This window comes from Pteronotus mesoamericanus, unplaced genomic scaffold (genome assembly GCF_021234165.1).
Source record: "Pteronotus mesoamericanus isolate MK-2021 breed Mesoamerican mustached bat unplaced genomic scaffold, CSHL_Meso_final contig_44, whole genome shotgun sequence".
Classification (NCBI taxonomy): Eukaryota; Metazoa; Chordata; class Mammalia; order Chiroptera; family Mormoopidae; genus Pteronotus; species Pteronotus mesoamericanus.
The window spans coordinates 5,868,363-5,888,031 of NW_026555166.1; the positions used below are offsets into that span (position 1 = coordinate 5,868,363).

A 19,669-nucleotide genomic window follows, 5' to 3' on the forward strand; every position below is an offset into this window, starting at 1 on the left:
AACTGTGGCCACTCTCTGCCAAGGCCTCCTCCCATTAGCTAGTCAGCTGAGCTCCATCGGAGTGAAGCCTCTCCTTCCATTGTCAGGAGCTCTTTTCAACGCTTGCCTGTCTGATAATCTATTAATGCCTCCCCTCCTTCTCAGTTTGGCTCTTCATCTTCCCAACCAACCTTTTAAAAAAATTTAAGACACTCTTCTTCATGGGACTTTCGTCTTGCAATTGAAAGAATGACTTTCAAGACAACCGTCAGCTATAGATTTTCAAAAGTCTACTTAGAAGTTTAAATTCAGAGGCTGAGGATTTGTGTGTATCATCCTTTCCTCAAGAGCAGGTTGTCTAGAAAGCTCCCTCTTGGTGCTTGAATGGTAGAGGGGCGTGGAAAACAGCTTGAAAAGTACTCACTCTGCTCTAGTGCTCTTCTGGGATTGGTGGGATTGTGGGTGAGTCCCACTCTTGTTTGGTCTGCAGTTTATAAATTTCCTACAATAAATATGTTATTTCTTTTATAGTAAAAAAAATATAATGAAAGTTCTTTTTGTAAATTAAAGGACACTTCCAGGCATTTAGGTCTTTAATGCTAAAGGTTTACATACTCGTTTTTCTGTATGTTTTGAGTTTTTTGGACCCTAACGACCTCACCTCAGTGAGTGGACCCTGGGAGCCGGGAGGGTGAGAGGCGGGGGCCAGGCTGCAAGCAGTTGTAAGAGGGAAAGGTGATACAGGCATCTCCGTGTTCATCAAGGAGGGGAGTGAGGTAGGCCCCCGCTCAGCTACCTTCACGGCAAGGCTGTGGCTTTTGCAGCATCTTAAAGGTCAGTGTCTTTTTCTTTTTAGTACAAGAAAATAGGACTTTATCAGCATTGTTACAGGCGTTACATTACCATAGGGACTGATCCTTAGCATGCACAATACCAACTGAGCTTTGAGGAAATAAATCATAGCACAAATCAAACCAACGTGGAATTTCATATAGAAGTTGGAAGCTCACCTTACAAAAGCATTTTTAAAAAACCCGCCCAAAACCCTTTTTATATCTTAAGCAGCAGAACATTTAAAATATGAAGGTTTGCCCAGTCCCCTTCCTGCCAGTCCTTGATCATGCCAGAGAGTTCCTGATTTTAAAAAAAAAAAAAAAGCTTAAAAGATTTCATGTCTATCTTTTATGGCACTTTATGTTCTCATTTTTTATTCTAAATTTTGAATTTTATGAAAGTGTTAGCAAAATATTTATAAAAACTAGTGTCTTGCATACATGGAGATGGAGTGAGGCAGGGCTCAGCTCCTGTCCCGCTGTCCTCATGGAGCCAGGGGAGGACACTGTGGGGCCGTGGGAATTGCGCTGGCTCCCGTGGGGAGGGACGGCTGGTCTGGGCTGGAGCTCCTCCTCACAGGCTTCCTCCAGACGATGCTCAGTGGCCATGCCCCACCCAGGGAGGATGGAATTCGCTCTGGTTTTGGGCTGCAGTTACAGATAGGGCGGGCGAGACTGACACAGGAAGGAGGACACAAGTTACAGGCTTGTGGTCCACCAGCTTAATGTCCAGGGTTGGTTTTTTTTTTAAGATTTTATTTGTTTTTAGAGAGAGGGAGAGGGAGGAAGAAAGGGAGAGAAACATCAGTTGGTTGCCTCTCCCATACCCCCAACCTGGGACCTGGCCCTTAACCCAGGCATATGCGCTGACTGGGAGTTAAACCAGCGACCTTTCATTTTGTGGGACGATGCCCAAACCACGGAGCCACACCAGTCAGGGCCTTACAGTCCTTTTGAGAAAAGGTTGTGAATGTGGCAGTGAAGACCTCTCTTCAGGGGGGAGGGAGCCTGAGGAGGAGCCTTGTCATGTGGGCGCGCTCTGGAGTCCTGCAGATGGCCTCCCCAGTCCTTACTTGGCTCCCGCCTTTGGCATCGTATCCTGCGGACCTGTGGCCAGTTGACAGCAGAGTTGGGGCCAGAGCCCAGGCCTCTGCTGTGCCAACCCACTGCTCTTCCTGTTTCAACAGGGATGGTGGTCCCAGTTCTTCCTGGTTTGGGGAGGCCTGGGAGCTGGGGAAAGGCCGCTGCCCGTCTCCTGGGCAGTTCCCCAACCCCTAGGTCCCCCTGACTGTCATTAAACTGGTCCCTGTGCGGGGGGGTCCCTGTCTGAGTTGGGGCAGACATTTCCTCCCCATTTTCTCCTCACTGACTCCCACAGGGTCTTGTGATTCTAGGTTTTAGGAGCAGGGCTGGGCTCCCCCCTCAGATGGAAGAGGTAGACCCTGGGGTGTGAGCTCCAGGAGGGCAAGGGGCTGCCTGTTTTCTTCACAGCTCTAGCCCTTGCCGGTAGAATGTGGCCTGGCTACAGGACGCTCACTACGTTTTCAAAAAGTGAGTGAAGAAACGAATAAATGACCACTGTGTTAGGAGCTGGCTCTGAGCAGAATTGTAAAATGGACCAATTTTGCTCACAGGGGACTTCAAGTCCACTATTGTTGTGTCTGTCCCTCTCAGGGTCATTGCCCTGCCTGGAGGCCCCTGGGCACAGAGGCTGCATGTGACCTGCCCCTCCATCCTAAGGTGGTAGCTCTGACTTAGATGAGACAGTCAGAGGGAGGGAAAGGTGTATCGGAGGGAAGGTCAGATGATGGTGGAGTTTCTGTCAACATTTTGGGCAGCAAAGTCTGATTTCCCCTGAGTTTCAGGAAAGGTTGGCCTTGGTCTGAATGCATCAAATACTGAAGATCAGGGGAATACTGAAGACCCAGAGGGTGCGCTGTGGCCCGTGAGGAGGAGTGGGGAGCAGCCAGCCCCGGGGGCTGCCGCCTCCTGCTTGGGGAGCAGAGGGCCACCCTCCTGATGGGAGCAGGACCCACCCCTCTCCCTCCCCGCAGCAGGGTCCGGACTCACCTGGCACAGCTCTGCGTTCTCGTCAGAAGCGGGGCCCCTGGACACACTGGAGAGGACTGAATGTGGCTGCACACTCCCCCAGGGCCTGCCACAGGGACGGCGTGAGGGCCTTAGGCCCCACACCCCGCTCCCTGTTCCCAGCTCTGAGGGGATGGGAGGCTTCTTCTGAAGGGGCAGCTCTCCACCTGGCGGGTGCTCTTGGCGTGACCTCCTAGGCCTCCCGGCCACTCCCAGGCCACGGGGACTTCATGACTTAGGGCCAGAAGTGCAATGCTCACCCCAAGACACCCACTCTCACTGACGCCACCAAACACACGGCCCCATGAACAACCTGATCCCATAATGCAAGTCAGACTGCACTCCTTTAAGCTGCCTCCTCCCTGCTCAGACTCCTCCTTTTTCATTCTTTTGTGGCTTTCTCTTGACCCCTCTGAGCCTGCCTTTTCCATATTAAAACAGGAGAGGTGGCTGCCCTGGGCCCAGGGAGTAGGGTCTCTGTGGATCATGGACCAGAGAAGGTTGGGGGGTTCTGGGAGCTGAAGAAAGTCAAAGTCGTGGGACTGTCGGGGAGGGGAGGGCATACCTGGCAGGTGGTGCGGGCGTCCCAGCCCCTGGACATCAGGCTCTGCAGCTGCACTGAGTGTCGTTCCGCAAACTGCTCACACTGAGGAAGGAGAAAGACACCGTGTGGGTGCACCCGGGCCCATTGCAGGACGCTCCTGCCTTGCCGCCCTGGCTTCTCCGTTGATCGTGGGTTGCTCCAGGGTTCCCTCTGAGCCGGTGTGTGCCCAGATATCAGCCCCCCGAAGCAGCTGGCATGGGCTGGAGTGTAGGTTTCTGTTGGGAAACCCAGGCACCACCATTCCCTCCCCCTAAGTTTCAGTTCTAGAAGAAATCTTAAAGCTCATCTGGTCTTTGAGACGTGAGGTGGGCCGTGGGGGCATTGGCCAGGAGAGCACCATGCAGAAAGCTGCCTCCTGGGATCTGTCTTACTTTATGAAGGGAGTTGACTGTCATCCACTCGGTACTGGGACTCTAGGACCTCTCCTTTTGCTAATGGGTTTGTCCCCAGTGAGTCACACTGGGAGGAGGGAGGGGGCTGCGGCAGGACCGGACGTTGGAGAGAAGGCCGGGCCCTCTCCTGCTCCAGTTGGCCCTGGTGTTACTCATCTCCTGAAAGAGAACTGACCCCACACCTCATCCACGAGGGACTCCTGCTGGTCCTCTGAGCCCACGCCTTCGACCAGAGGCCACTTCTGACCGTAGCGGGCTCTGCCCTATTACAGTCCCATCATTGCTTGGCCCACGTCCTCTCTGAGCCCATGGCAGGGGTCTGGCCCACTCTGTGCATCTCTGGTTGGGAAGCCTTTCCTGGCTCAACCCTGTACTGCGGGCAGGCACTGGGTCCCCAGTTCCCATTGCCTGCCCTGTACCTTTTGCCTGTCCTTCTGGAAGCCGAGGCAAGCCTGGCTTATCGCCTGTGGCAAGGCCTGCTCACTGCTGTTCCCTGCCTGGGTGGCCACAGACACGCAGAGCTGGCACTTGGAGTCTTGCAGTATCCATTCTCCTGGCAGAGACTGCAGAGTAGAGAGGCCTAGACAGGAGACAGCCAAGTTCGCCCTGCAGAGGTGTTTAGTTCCTGTCCTCTCTGGTACAGGGAGACCAGAGAGGGAGGGGTCATGCAGGGCGGGGGGGGGGGGGGGGGGATGAGAGCGGGCAATGGCAGGGCCGGGGCAGCGTGCTCACCTGGGCCAGCGCCATTCTCCATGGAGCACTGCAGGATAAGGCCGCAGACCAGCTGGGGCAGCATGCGGCTCAGTAGCACGTCCAACAGGATGACAGTGTAGCGCTCGGCCAGGCACTGGCAGATGCCGCCTGCTACCAGGGGCACCACATGGCACACCTGTGCCACAACTGGAGCCAGTGCACCCTGGGGTGGGGCCAAGAGAGGGTAGGAACCTTCCCTTGTAAGATGTATTTTGTGCCAGCACCAGCTGGGCACTTTGTAGACATTCCCTTGTTCCCTTCTGAGAATTATACTGTTTACAGATAAGGACACCAAGCCTCGTAGAGTCCAGGAGACTTGCCCTGAGTCAATAAATGAACATAGGAGCCAGGCTGTGGACCCAGCTCTGACTAAAGACTGAAATTGCCGAGTGTCACGGCTAGCCCAGAGATGTGGGCATGGCACGGTCACACAGCAGCCTGGAGGGGAGATGGAACCACATCTGTGTCTTTTCCCTCCTGACCCACAGGATGGTTAGTCGGGGGCTTCCGGAGCCAGCATGTCCCATGTTCTAGGAGCTCCAGGGAAAGCTGGGAGTTCCCCACCCATCTCAATTTCAAACACAAGATCTGAGCTGAAGGCAGGGTGGGAGGCCACAAGAAGGCGGGCTCATGCCATCACTCCTTCGTTCACTCAAGCCATGCATGTAAAGGACGTGCATGCGACAAGCTGGCCTTGGCCCTCCTCCTGCTTGCAGCCCCTGCTAGGAGTAGGCACAGGGCAGTGCATGGGTGTGGTACCTTTCAAATGAGTACGTTTCACAAAATGTACCCACCTGCTTGCTTGGGAACCCACCCTTGGCCTCCAGACGATCCCATGCTGTCAAAGGCGGCCCATCCACTTGTGCACTGGGCTGCCCTGCCCCCTCCTTCACTAGTGATTCACCCTGGATTATCCTCTCCCTCCTTCCCCATTAGGTCTCCTGTCTGCCCATGGGTTGGTCTCATTGGCTTGTGAACATGCTAACGCCGCTTCTGACACGCTTGAAAGAGTTGTCCATGCTGGCTGCACCTTTTCTTTCCCTCCATTCTCCCTGGAGCTCACTCTGTTTGGGCTTCTGTCCCCATCACTCCTCCAAAACAGCTCTCAAAGTCACAACCTCTTTTGCCGATCCTCTGGTCATGTCTGGTCTTGATCTCCCAGCAGCTTTTAGTCCAGGTTACCACTTCTTCCTCCTCCAAATGCCTTCTTTTGGCTTCCATGACATGCCATGGTGTCCCCTCATGTCACTGACTGTCCTTTCTCACGCTATTTTGCTGGCATTTGCCTTTGCTTGACTGAGCCCCCTCTCCACTCTGTCCACACCATGTCCCTGGATGATCCCACTCATTCCCTCGGATTTAAATCTTGTCCTTAGCCAATGGCTCTCAGAGTTTTGCCTCTGACCTGACTTTTGCCTAAGGCTTGGGTATTCGGCTGCTTGTTTGACGTATCCTCTTATATGTTACACAGGCATCTCAAAATTAACAATGGTAGGAAAGAACTCTTTTTTTTTTTTTTTGCCTAAGCCTGTTCCTTCTCAAGTGTGTCTATCACAGTAGATGGCATTACTAAAGACCTGGTTCCTCAAGCCCAAGTCATGATCAAGTCCTCATTTGTCCTCACTCCCCAAGTTTTATCCATTACCAATCCTGTTGAGCTGACCTCCCAAACATATCCTCAGTCTGCCCTCCTGGTTCCATCTTCTCTCATTTAGATTTCTGCAGTAACCTAAATACTCTCCTTGCTTTCATTCTTGCTTCTCATCTGCCCAATGCATTCTTCAAAAAGCGGGAGAGCGGTCTTTCTAAAGTGTAAATCAGACCGTGCCATTCCCTATTTGAAACCTTTCACTAGCTGTAAGTTGCATTCTGAGTAAAATCCAGTGTTTAACTCAGCCTAGATCTTCCTACGTGGCCTGACTGTACCTAACCGCCTGCTCCCTTCTCTGATTGCCCTCCCCTGCCCCGCCTGCTAGAGCTGCACTGGCTTTCCTCAAGCTTGCCAAGCTTGTTCTTGATTGAGGCCCTTTGTCCACAGGGCCTTGTTGACCTCTGGGTCTCAGTTTAATGGCCACCTCCTGAGAGGCTCTCCCTGACCAGCCACCTAACCCCCACTCTCACGTTGCGGTCCATCACTTCACTTCTTAAATATTTTTGGCCAGGTTGAGCTGCCCTGGTTGCCCTTGGCCCTGGTAACCCTCTCTCTGGCTACACCCACCCACCCAACCGTCCACTCACAGCCAGAACACTGCAGCAGACCTGGATTTCTCAAAAGGCTGTCCTAGCTCCCTGAGTCCTGCAGCCGTGAGAGGTCACCAGGCCCTGATGATGGGTCTCTAAGAGAGTGGCCTGGCACTCAGTGTAAATTGCAATAAAGAAAGCCAAGTCTGGCCCTGCCCAGGTGGCTCACTGGTTGGAGCATCATCCCAAGCACGAAAAGGTTACAGGTTTGATTCCTAGTCAGAGCACGCATGGGAGGAAACCAATCAATGTTTCTCACATGGATATTTCCCTCTCTTTTTCTCTCTCTCTGTCTCTCTCTCCACCCCATTCCTCTCTCTCTAAAATCAGTGAAAACATGTCCTTGCGTGAGGGTGAAAAAAGCCCATTTTGGAGGTGACCAGGTTGTTGCTTTTCACAGGCTCCTTTCCTAGGATGGTCCTGTTGTCACAGCTCCCAGCCATGGAGGACTGAAGGAGGGTGGCAGTGGGCCCAGACCCTCCTAGAAGGACCTACCCCAGCTGCCAACATAGGTTTGGCTATTGGCCCGAGCAGGGACTTCCTCAGCCCAGAGCCTTGATCCCAGAGCCTTCTGCTCAGAGTCTGATTTTTGCCACCTACTCTCTCACCAGCCTGCATCCTAAATGTGCAAGCCGGCCCCAACCCCTGCCTGTCCACAGTTGCCCGCCCTGTCTGAGACCTTGCTGTAGAAATGCTGAAATGAAAGCAACCTGTTAGGGATTAGCAACCTGGTAAGGCTTTGTGGAGAGTTGTGGCCAGGGACATAGCTTGGGACCTGCTCAGGAGCTTGCCCAAAGAACAGAGAACGGCTCTCCTCATCTGTTTTAATTCTCTGCTCTGAACCTATTGCTTTCTGAAAACATCTCCACCACAGTGCACACTTGGGAGAGCAGGGGCCCCGTCTGCTGCTGGGAGCTGTTAGTGAGCAGCCGGCCTGCCGGTCTGGGCGGGGCTGGTGGGCAGAGCGTCCCCTCACTCGGGCCCCATTTCAGGACAGGACAGCCCTGGGCAATGGTCCCTACAGGTCTGGAAGATTCCAGGTCGGGCACAGGTAGGGAGGGGAGTCCATCTGTGGAAGTTCTCCTTTTAAAAAATTAAAGCATTGTTCTACAGAGACCACTGGAGATTCTTCTCCATCAGTTGCTGAGCTGCTGGAGGGCAAGACTGGGTCTCATCCATTTTTGTGCTTTGACACCGGCATACTACCAGCCTGGCATAGAGTGGGAGCCTAACACTAGCTGAATGAACTCTGGGCCTGGCACCTGCTGGGCCTGAGCCTCAGCTCCAGGGTCCCTGGAGTGGGGGCAATGCACAAATGGCTCTCCCGCTCCCTTCTGGCAGCCAGCTGGCCCCTGCCGGAGGTGTGAGGGGGGTGTATGAGGACAGGTGGTGGGGGTAGAGCCGTGGGTGGCCTCACCTTGGGAATCACAGCTTGGATCCGACTGAGCAGAGTCCTGCAGAGCCAGCAGATGGGGAGGGGGATGGGGAACTGCTGGTCAGAGAAGTCCTGGGGGAGAGAATGGCAGGCGGAAGTCGAGTGGGGCACCAGGAGAAGGCATCCTCCAGGATCCTCTTCTGCCCTTCCCACCTCAGGCCCTGCCTAGAGCCGCTCATTTCCCTTCCGGTTCTGCCCCCACCCAGGGCCTAAGTGCTCATGGGCCCTGGCTGTGTCCTAGCTCTCTGGCTCCCGGCCAGGGTGGGGCCCCCCCTGGGGCCCCCCCTCACCTGTGTCTGAGGCCCAGGCCGCTCCTGGAGGGCCCTGGGCAGCACGGGGAGGACCAGCCTGTGCAGCAGAGGGTCCGGCAGCTCCGGCTCCAGCCCTGGCTCCAGCCCTGGCTCCAGCCCTGGCTCCGGTCGCCCAGGTTTACACAAGCCCAGGTGCTCGCAGATAGCCTTTGGGTTCTAGGGAACAATGCAGAGTGAGGGGGTGATGAGAGTGGGGGGAACCCCATTCCTGCTCAGGCTGGCTCAAGGACTCAGGGACTAGGTCCACTGTCTTTGGGCCTGGAACAGCGGGGGCAGGCTGGGTGGGGCTGTGGTTTAGAAGAACTCTGTGGTGGAGGTGGAGAGACGATGAGGCAGACATGGGGCCATGTGGGAACTTTGGGGCAGGTGCCTGGGAGTGTGTGTGAATGAGCGTGAGCGTGTGTGTTTGTGAAAAAGAATGAGTGTATGTGTGTGAGAGTGTATGTGAGTTTTGTGTGGGGCTGAGTGCGCACATGAATGTGTGACTGGGCGTATGTTTATGCCAAAGGTGTGAGGGGGGCGTGGTGTTTGCAGGCCCCCCCGGTGCAGTGGAGCAGTGGGACTGTGAGCTGGGCGCCTGGCTGAGAGGCGCTGCATTTCCCAGAATGGCTGTGGGCAGGGCCTGTGCGTCCGGTGGGCTGGGCTGCTGTGTGTGCGGGGACTCTGGGTCTGCGTGGGCACCGGGAGTTGTGTGCTCAGGCAGGTCGGCGGGCCCTCACTATCTGGCTTTGTAAGTAGTCGATGACCAGCGGGAAGTAGACGTCGAGTACGTGGTGGCAACGGGGCACCAGCAGCTTCAAGGGGAGGACGTCGCACTCATTCTCCAGAAACTTCCGCACTGTGTCCTGGGAAGCAGGCGGGAGCCAGCAAGGGTGGAGAGGGGACAGTCAGCCTGGCCTCCCAGAGGTCAGCCTCTGCTCTAGTCCCTGCACACAGGGTCACTACCTGGCAGACTGGCCACTCTTCCTAAGGCACTGGAGTTCAGAGAGTGCCAAGGAGTTAAATAGGTGGGCACAGGTAGGACCCCTGTACCCTCAGGGCCAGCCGTCTCTGGCTGTGCTGCTGAGCTTACCCCCAGAGCCCTCCCCTGGCCAGCAGGTGCTTGGAGGCCCCAGGCAACCTCAGGGCTCACCCTTGGCCTGGAAATGGCCCCTTTAAGGGGCTAACCCCTTCTTCCTGCTCTGTCCCTCACCTCTTGGCCCCCAAGCTTCATCTGGGGTCTGGGCCTCTTTACCTGGAAAATGGCCTCCTTGGTCATTTTGGTGAGGATGTTGATGATGTCGTTGCATTCCTGGCACAGGTCATCCTGGGGAGGGACACCCCAAAATGGGGGACGTGAGTGGAGGGCATGCTCCCAGCTCAAGGAGGTGAGGCTCTTTCAGGCAGAGGATGGCAAGGCACTCCAAAGCACAGGCAGCTGCCCGGCCTCACCTTCTATCCCGCCCCATCTCATCCCCTCAGGGGTCTCCAATCCCCCCAACCCACCCAGAGCCTACCCGGCACCCTCCCTCTCAGACCTTCGTCCCAGAGTGTCGTTGGTGATACTCACGGCGCCCGCATGTCCCCAGACCTCCTGTAGGCAGTGCCCCAGAGCTCTGCACTGCAATGCTTGCTCCAGGCTTTGGCACCAAAACTCAGGGCCCTGGGCACAGGCCTGGGATGAGGTGGTCCCTACGGCTTCTGTTTGGGGCCAGAGCAACCTTGGGATCCAAGCCACAGCGGGCGCCCTGACCTCACCCATCCTCCAAACCCACTTTCATGGGTAACGCATGGCCGCTGAACGTGCTGGAGTCAGACGGCTGCTCTAGTGCCCATCAGCCGTGCGCCACTGGAAAGGCCCTGGGGCCTCTCTGAGCCTCCTCTTCCTTAAGATGAGGATAATGTACAGACTAGGGAAATGCCTGGCACACAGCCAGAGCTCAGTCAGTGGTGGGAATGGCCTTGATGCCCCTCAACACCTGGCCCCAGGTGGGAGAGCGGTGAGGAGGGGCTGAGGAGACTCACCAGAACCTAAGCCACAGAGTGTGGGTGGCAGCAGCAGCCACAGCAGCAGGTATGACTTGGCCATGACACCTCCACAGCATGGACCCTCGGCTTGAGGAGGAGACACTTATAGCTGCAGTTGAGGATGCAGGGGCAGGGCTGTGTGGGAACAGTGGTGACCTCAGTGTTTGCCTTTGTCCTGGAGAGCCCTTCAGGCGCTTTGATTGCACCTTTTTCCAGCAGTGTCTCACTCCTGCTTGCCCCACCCCGCCTTCCCTCCCTCCTCACCTGATGCCTGTTCCTGCCCCCGTGCCCCCTGCCCTAACTCCCATGAGCCTTGACACCTGGTTCCCTCTGACCAGGGGGCTTTTGAGCCTCCACATCTGGTCCCATCTCATTGAGCTATGGGACAGAAACTGAGGCAAGGCCAGGGCAGCCAGGGCGAGCCCCTCCCATCTCTACCCCAAGCCTCTTGGGCTTCTTCTGGTCTTGAGCAATGCTCTTAAGAGCTTCCTGCCCGGCTCTTGACTCAGGGCAAGCACCGGAGGGGCAAACTGGGGACCTTCCTAGGCCACATACGCCCACTTCATCCTTACCTTTCTCCCAGAAAACTCCTTTGTTTCTATGGACTCATGGTTGGCCTTAGTTGGGAGAGTGTTTACATGCAACAAAGAGGAAGCTAAATGCCAGAGAAACTAAATGCGAGGATGTAAGGGGATGCCGCCATGTCCGCAGGGTAGGGGCTGGGGCACAGCTGGTGGTTCAGGAGAAAGAAATCGTCCTCTGCAGCTGCAGAGGCTCTCAGGCCAGGCCCCACCGGGCAGGGCGCACTGGAGGAAAAGCACACCATCTGATATGGGGGCAGGCGCTGTTGCCAGCGGAGGGAGGGCAGCATGAGCTCGCTGCCACCATGGGTGGGCAGTTTACCTGATGGCTAAGGAGCCCTCGAGACTCTAGGAAGTGCTTTAATACTCACGGTGCAGTCAGGGCAGAAATTATTACGATGATGAAAATAGTTGGACGCAGGGTGGTCAAGTGACAGCCTCAAGGTCACACAGGGATTCATTCGTGTTGGCCTCAAGTTTCTGTGGGCCTCAATCCCTTGTCAGCACGACAAGCACAGTGGACATCATGAGAATCGACCAAGGGTGCGTGTAAATGTGTGAGCAAAGATTGGGAACCCAAAGATACAGGCTCGAGAAGATGGGACTGGAATGTGCTTGTAGTTTCGTGTTAAACAAATTGTATCTGGTGCGGATACAATCGGGCCTGGCAGAGCAGGAGAGTGGAGATGGGGCGGGTGGCTGCCTGCAGTGCTGTATTGATCAAGGCCATGAACCTGTCATAACAAAGAGCCCTGGAGTCCACTGGCTTTCCACAGTACACACTTATTTCTTACCCACGTCACAGTGCAGAGCTCTGGTCCACACAGTCATTCAAGGCCCCAGGAGCACCCCTCCTCTGGCCGTGCTCTCCCCCAGGGCCTAACGCCCTCCCCGGAGCACCTGGCTGGCAGGGCAGAGAGGAAGAAGGGTAGCTGGTGAGGGAGGTTTGGGGGCCAGGCCTGGGAGTTGTGTCATTCATTTCTGCTGTCAGCTCATTGGCCAGCACTCGGTCACATGTTCCCACCAAACCCTGGGGAAGGCTGGCAGACGTGATGTTCCTGTGTCCCTGGGGTGGGGAAGAAGTTCTGAAGATGGATAGTGTTGCTGCCTATACAACATTGTGAATGTATTTTATGCCACTGAACTGTACACTTAGAAATTGGTTAAAATGGTAAATTTTGTTATACATATTTTATCAACAATTTTTAAAAATTGGGTGAGGGTGTGTGGGAGAGAGAGGAGGAAGGTTGGGGGTGGAGGGAAGTTTTGTTTTTCTTTCTTTTAAAAAAGATTTTACTTATTTATTTATTTTTTAGAGAGAGGGAATTGAGGGAGAAAGAGAGGAGAGCAACATGACATGTGAGAGAGACATCTATTGGTTGCCTCTCGCACACCCCCAGCCGGGGACCTGGCCCACAACCCAGGCATGTGCCCTGCCTGGGAGTCCAACCAGCAACCCTTTGGTGTGCAGGCCGACGCTCAGGCCGCTGAGCCACACCAGCCGGGGCTGCTTTTCTTTTTGATTGTGAGAAATGTGAGGTTCTGACGCATGGGACTTGAGAGAACTAGGGGCTACAGAAGAGGATCAGCGAAGTGTTGTTACAGGTTATACATTAAAACCTTTTTATGTCCTTTGAGAGGTGCAAGTGAAGAGCAGAATTCCTTTTCATTCTTTTTGTGGTTTTGGGGCTGCACTTCTGTGGCGTTGCTCTGGGACTGAGTCATCAGGACCTGACTTGCCTCCCTCTCCCACAGGGGAAGGCCTGGGCTTCAAATCTACATGCAGAATAGGCTCTGTGAGTCCGCAGCAAGTGACATGTGGCTTCAGAGTCAGGGATGTTCTCTCTCAACATCCGTCGGTGTCCCTTCCCTCAGGGCGCTGACTGAAGCTTATTTGTTTGTCCTCCCCATTGGGAATGCCCTCCTCTCTGTCTCTAACTGGACACGTTCCACAGGAAGGAAATGTGCCTGTCTTATTTATTGATGATTCTCATGACCTAGCATAGTGCAAGTAGCATGGTGGCTACTTGGCCAACTGACTACCCCTTTCTTTTTCTCTGTTGCTAATAGAATTCAAATTTTGTTCTGGTTCTGGGTGTTTTGGAGGGCTGATTTTTTGCTCCAGCTCCAGGCATGCATGATGAGTAGGCCACGTCATTTCCCTTTGCCACTAGTTACTTTTGGGTGAGCATGCGTTCAAGTTCTAGTTAACCAGCAGGTGTGGGTGCACTTCTGGGAAATGCTTCCTTCCTGGTCAAAAGAGACAAGAGGGGAGGAATGCCTTTGTCCCTTTGGACATACCTATGCAAAGTTGAGATGTTGGAACACTAGCAGCCATTCTGTCTCAAGGAGGGAGAAACAAGAGAAGCACAGAGAAGCAACTCAGAGCCCTGACCGGGCTGAGCTGCTGATTTAATGACTCCTGAATCCTTTCATCCTGTTTATACATTTTCTTATCAGATATGCTGTTGAGGGCTGCACAAATCATCTTAACAAAATACAGAAGGAAAGAAAGCTAGAAAGAAGGAATAATCCTGGCTGGTGTGGCTCAGTGGATTGAATGCCAGCGTGAGGATCAAGGGGTTGCTGGTTTGATTCCCACTCAGGGCACATACCTGGGTTGCGGGTCAGTTCCCTAGTAGAGGGCCCATGGGAGGCAACCACGCATTGATATTTCTCTCCCTCTCTCTCTCTCTCCCTACTCCTCACTCTAAAGATAAATAAATAAAATCTTAAAATGACTTCCGGCCAAGGTGGATGTGTAGGTAGATACACTTTGCCTCCTTGCACAACCAAAAGAAGGACAACAACAAATTTAAAAACAAAAAATAACTAGAACTGCCAGAAAATCGAACTGTATGGAAGTCCAACAACCAAGGAGCTAAAGAAGAAATATTCATTCAGAGCAATAGGAGGGGCAGAGATGGGCAGCCAAGGTGGAGAGGATGCATGACAAGGCAGCAGCTGGCAGACTGGACGGTCCCACATTAGTGTGTGGATAAACTAAGAGGAACAGCTTGGAAACGAGACAGACCGTGCAGTCCAGGGTTCCAGTGCGGGGAAAGGAAGCCTCAAAACCTCTGGAGGTAAAAACTTGTGGAGGTTGCGGTGGCAGGAGAAACTCCCAGCCTCACAGGAGAGTTCATTGGAGAGACCCCCGGGGTTGTAGAACACACACAAACCCGCCCACCCAGAATCAGCACTGGAAGGGCCTAATTTGCTCATGGGTAGCGGGGGAAGTGACTAAAAGCCAGCAAGAGCTGAACAAGCTACATTGTTCCCTCTCAGACCCCTCCTCCACATACAGCGTCACAACACAATGACCTGGGTTGCCCCACCCTGGTGAATACCTAAGGCTCCGCCCCTTCCAAAATAACAGGCACTCTGAGACAAAGAAATATGGCCCAAATGAAAGAACAGATCAAAGCTCCAAAAATACAACTAAACAATGTATAGATAGCCAACCTATCAGGTGCACAGTTCAAAACACTGGTAATCTGGATGCTCACAGAATTGGTTGAATGTGGTCACAAAATGGAAGGAAAAGTGAAGGCTATGCAAAGTGAAATAAAGAAAAATATGCAGGGAACCAACAGTAAAGGGAAGACAATGGGGACTCATCAACGACTGGGAGCAGAAGGAAGAAATAAACATTCAACCAGAACAGAATGAAGAAACAAGAATTCAAAAAAATGAGAGGCTTAGGAACCTCTGGGAAATGTTCCAACATCTGAATCATAAGCGTGCCAGAAGCAGAAGAAGAAGAGCAATAAATTGAAAACTTTTTTGAAAAAATAATGAAGGAAAACTTCCTGAATCTGGCAAAGGAAATGGACTTCCAGGAGATCCAGGAAGCTCAGAGGGTCCCAAAGAAGTCAGACCTAAGGAAGCACACACTGAGGCACATCATAATTATATTACCCAAGACTAAAGATAAGGAGAGAAACTTAAAAGCAGCAAGAGAAAAGGAGACAGTTACCTACAAAGGAGTTCTCATAAGACTGATTTCTCAAAACCCCCCCACCCCAAAACAACAAACAAACTGATTTCTCAAAAAAAAACAAAACAAAACAAAAAAAACCCCCCAAAAAAACCAACAAACCCTTGAAGGCAAGAAGGGCTAGAAAGAAGTATTCAGAATGATGGAAGACAAGGACCTACATCCAAGATTACTCTACCCAGCAAAGCTATCATTTAGAATGGAAGGGCAGATAAAGTGCTTCCCAGATAAGGTCAAGTTAAAAGAGTTCGTCATCACCAAGCCCTTATTATATGAAATGTTAAAGGGACTTATCTAAGAAAAAGAAGATCAAAAACTATGAGTAGTAAAACAGAGGGGAGGGGAGGGGGAATAATGGGAGAAAAGGTAGAGGGAAAAAGCAGCATACATAGTAGGTACAAAGAAGGCAAGGGGAGGTTAAGAATAGTACAGGAAATGGAGAAGCCAAAGAACTTATATATTTGACCCATGCACGTGAATTAAGGGGGAGGGAATGCTGGCGAGAGGGGCAGCATAGGGTGGAGGAGAATAAAGGGGAGAAAAAAATGGGACAACTGTAATAACATAATCAATAAAATATATATACAAATAAAATTTAAAAAATAAAATCTTAAAAAAGAAGAAATAAAGAAGGAAATAAAAAAGGAAGAAATAGAAAAAAAGAGGGAGGGAGGGAGGGAGGGGGAGAAGGAATGAAGGAAGGAAAGAAGGAGAAAAGGGAGGGAGAAAGGAAGGAAGAAGGAAGTAAGTCCATTCTTTCCATCCTTTACATGCAGATTAAGTTCCATGTCCTCCAAGGAGGTCTCCCAGGCTCTCCCCACCTGGAGCCCATCTCCCCTGCCTCCTGCTGCCACCGACAATCTGTCCTCATGACCACTTTCAGCACTGCCAAGCTCATCTGTCCATTTGACGAGGAGACTACTACTAGAGCCTCAGCCATGACCCTTCCCTGGGGCCCACACACATTTGATTCTGCCCAGGGTCCTGGGATGGTGACCTGTGGTGTAGAAGCACAGGGGCCTTGGAAACTCTCGGGAGAACCCTCTACCTAAGGGATGAGGGAGTCTGCCAGACTTGTCCTTCAACAAGGCCCTGGTTACCAGAAGAGAGGTGGGGTGGGGGGCTGGGAAACAGCTTTTTAGAAAAATCCTCACTTGAAGATATGTTTATTGATTTGAGAGAGGAAGAGGGGGTGGAGGGAGAGAAGGAGAGAAAGAGAGAGGCAGAACATCAATGTGGAGAGATATATCTATCAAGTTGCCTCCTGTAAGCCCCACATGGGGATTGAACCTGCAACATTTTGGTGTATGGGGCAATGCTCCAACCAACCGAGCCACAGGGCGGGAATCTAAGCTCTTTTTGTCATTGGTCATCCACCAGTCCAGCCTCCCCCTCTCAACCAAGACCTGGGATCTGGGAAAGGAGAGAGTAGAGAGAGAGGTGTCCCAATAATACCTTTGTGAGCATCTGGGATACAAGGATGTCATGAATAGCATAACCCAAGAAAAGTATTGATAAGAAAAGGCATTTCTGTCGTTGACAACAGAATGTGCCCAGAGATGGCCAGAAATACTTGGGAGTGAAGGAGACTTTTAAGGGATGATTCTGACAATAGCTGGAAGGGACCCTGGAAGTTCAAGTTATTACTGCGGCATTTTTAAGCATAAAGAGATAACACTTCCATGTATTTGTTTATTTTTTATTCATGCATTCAATTAAAAATACGTAATTAACAATAGGTCATGTACTATTGTAGGCACTAAAGATACAAGAGTGAACAAACCTGACAATATTCTTGCCTGCAGGGAGCTTCCCTCCTTGAGGGTGCTGTTTAGGGAGGCGTCTGTCTCTGTCACTGAACTTTGGGCCTTGGGGGCAGGGAGCTCACCTAATTCATACCTGTGGCTCTCACAGGACCCTTGAGAGAGCTTTGTCCATAGTGGATGTGCAAACACACTTCCTGAATCAGGTGGTCTTGATGGATTAATTCTACTCAGGATATTAATAGTTTAACATGTGAACATCTTCCAAAATGGCACTTTCATGTTTTATCCAGAAACAAGAACTTTCTGAGAGTAAAGGATGAGCTAAAGTCAACTTGTAAGCTTCCCTAAGCTAGTAAAAAAAAAAATTTTGACTTTGGGCAACATTTTTATTATTTTTATGTTAATTATTTTATTTCTGATTGCAAAAATACTTGTTACCACATATTTTAATGCTATAAGTAAAAGAGAACTTGATGCAAACTGACTTACACATTAAGGAAGTTTTTGATTCATGAAAATGAAAAGTCCAGAAATAGATCAAGTAGTTGTGTGTAGAGCTTGGCCCATAGGCTCATATCATGCCACCAGGATCTGGCTTCTCTCTGTGCCTATTCTCTGCTTTCCAGTGTGTCCTCCTGCAGCTCTTTGTACTCCCCTCTCAGAGTGAAATGGGTACAGCTGTTCCAGATGTCACACTGTCCAGGCAGAGTGGGATCCTCTGGTAGCTCTGAGGATAGTCAGAGAAAGCCTTTCTTCCATGAAGCCACTGCAAACATCTCGCATCTCATTGGCTCAGAATGGGGTACCCACCCATCCCTGAGCCCATCACCCTGACAGGGCAGTGGGACATGTTGATTGGCTGACAATAGACAGGGTTCATTAACAGGTGGCTGAAATGAGGAGGGGCAATGCCCTCAAAGTCTTGGTACTGACATAGAGGGAAGGGGGTGGATACCGGGAGAAGACATTGCTAACTGTCATTGTGAGAAATCCATGCACAAAAGTGGGCAATGGTGAAAGGGAAAGTCCCCTGTAATCCTAATTCCAGAGAGGGCCTTTGGTAAATTCTGGCTGCATTCTCTTTCAGGATTTTTCCAATGCATATGTCAACACATATGTTACATGTGTAGCAGGCTGAACGCCTCATCCCCCACTCTATCTCCAAGATGTCCCATTCTAATCCCAGAATCGTGGACTATGCTGAACTATCACTCCTGTGATTAAGTTATTTATATGGTATAGTTGACATTAAGATGGAGAAAGATTATCCACTTGGGCCTAACATAATAACATGAACCCTAAAAACAGAGAACTCCCAACTGGAAGCAAAAGGGGAAGTAAGAGGGATTGAGAGTGCCATTGCTGGCTTTGAGTTTGGAGGTGGCCAGGAGCCAAGGAATGCAGGAAGCTTCTAGAAGCTGAAAATGGTCCTGGCTGACAGCCTGTAAGGAAACAAGATCTTATTCCTAAAACTACATTGAACAGAATTCTGCCAACACCCTGCATGAGTTTGGAAGTAGATCCTTCTCAGGGCTCCAGATAAGATCCCAGGTTGGCCCGCTCAGACTTTAAAATTTTTTTTCTTTTCATTGATTCCACAGAGAGGGAAAGGGAGGGAAAAAGAGAGGGAGAAAAACGTTAATGTGAGAGAGAAATATCGATTGGTTGCCTCTCACACATGCCCTGACTGGGGACTGAACTCGCAACCCAGGCATATGCCCTGACCGGGAATTGAACTGGTGACCTTTTGGTTTGTGGGACAATGCCAACCAACTGAGTCACACTGGTCAGGGCACCACCCAGATTTTTAACCTACAGAATTGTGAGATAAAAAATGGGTGTTGTTTTAAGCTGCTGTTTTTTTTGTTTGGTTTTTGTTTTTGTTTTTTGTTATTTGTTATGCAGCAATAGAAAACTAATAAAATATGGAATCTTTATTTGATTAAAAAAGGGTTATCCTATGCCCAATATTCTGCAATTCTTAACTTTTTTCCCCACTTGATTTGTCTTGAACATCTTTTTAAGTTAGAACATAGCTTTAACTCCTTTTTATGCTTACATAACATTTCATTTTCTGAGCTATACCATACTTTACTTAACCATTCCCTATTGATGGATTATTTTCAGGTGTTCAGTATTAGGAATAATAACTCAGAGACGGTCTTTTATATGTATGTTTGTGGACTTCCCTCAGCATTTTTAGATGGGCTAACTCCAAGAATAGCTGAAAGGGCCAGTGTATTAAATTTCAGTGAACACCACTAACAGCTCTCTAAAAGTCTTCTGTTGACCTTTCTTCCCATGAAGGAGATGGTGCCTTTCTCCTCTCTGAAACTGTGAATCTTTTTAAGTGTAAAATGAATGTAACAACATTCTCTATAGGAACCATTTTAAGTATACACTTCAGTGGTATTGAACACAATCACATTGTTGTGCAACTATCACTACCATCCATTTCTAGAACTTGTTCATCTTCCAAAACTGAAATTCTGCACCCATTAAGCCATAAATAATTCCTATTTACCGTAGCCTCTGACAGTTAGCATTCTACTTCTCGCCTCTATGACTTAGACTACTATTCTAGGTACCTCACATGAATGGAATCACACAGTGTTTGTCTTCTGGCGCTGGCTTACTTCGCCGAGCACCATATCCTCAAAATGGACAAAAAAAGGTTTG

The 19,669-nt window shown here is 51.1% G+C and overlaps 1 protein-coding gene across 4 annotated transcripts; it reads right to left on the reverse strand.

Annotated features, from left to right (window-relative positions):
• Positions 1 to 1,311: 1,311 nt before the first annotated feature.
• Positions 1,312 to 10,736, reverse strand: SFTPB (surfactant protein B). Of its 4 annotated transcripts, none has more exons than XM_054577658.1 (11): positions 10,641 to 10,736; positions 10,186 to 10,316; positions 9,871 to 9,942; positions 9,356 to 9,481; positions 8,616 to 8,792; positions 8,308 to 8,397; positions 4,629 to 4,812; positions 4,316 to 4,476; positions 3,466 to 3,546; positions 2,883 to 2,967; positions 1,312 to 1,460 (listed from the first exon to the last, which is right to left on the reverse strand). In XM_054577658.1, exons 1-10 carry the CDS (start codon positions 10,702 to 10,704, stop codon positions 2,905 to 2,907), a joined length of 1,149 nt encoding a protein of 382 aa, XP_054433633.1. In that variant the 5' UTR covers positions 10,705 to 10,736; the 3' UTR covers positions 1,312 to 1,460; positions 2,883 to 2,904. The 4 variants fall into 4 exon arrangements, with proteins under 4 accessions (XP_054433633.1, XP_054433631.1, XP_054433632.1 ...); XM_054577656.1 differs by having other exon boundaries at positions 1,350 to 1,487; XM_054577657.1 differs by having other exon boundaries at positions 1,397 to 1,533.
• Positions 10,737 to 19,669: the final 8,933 nt, after the last annotated feature.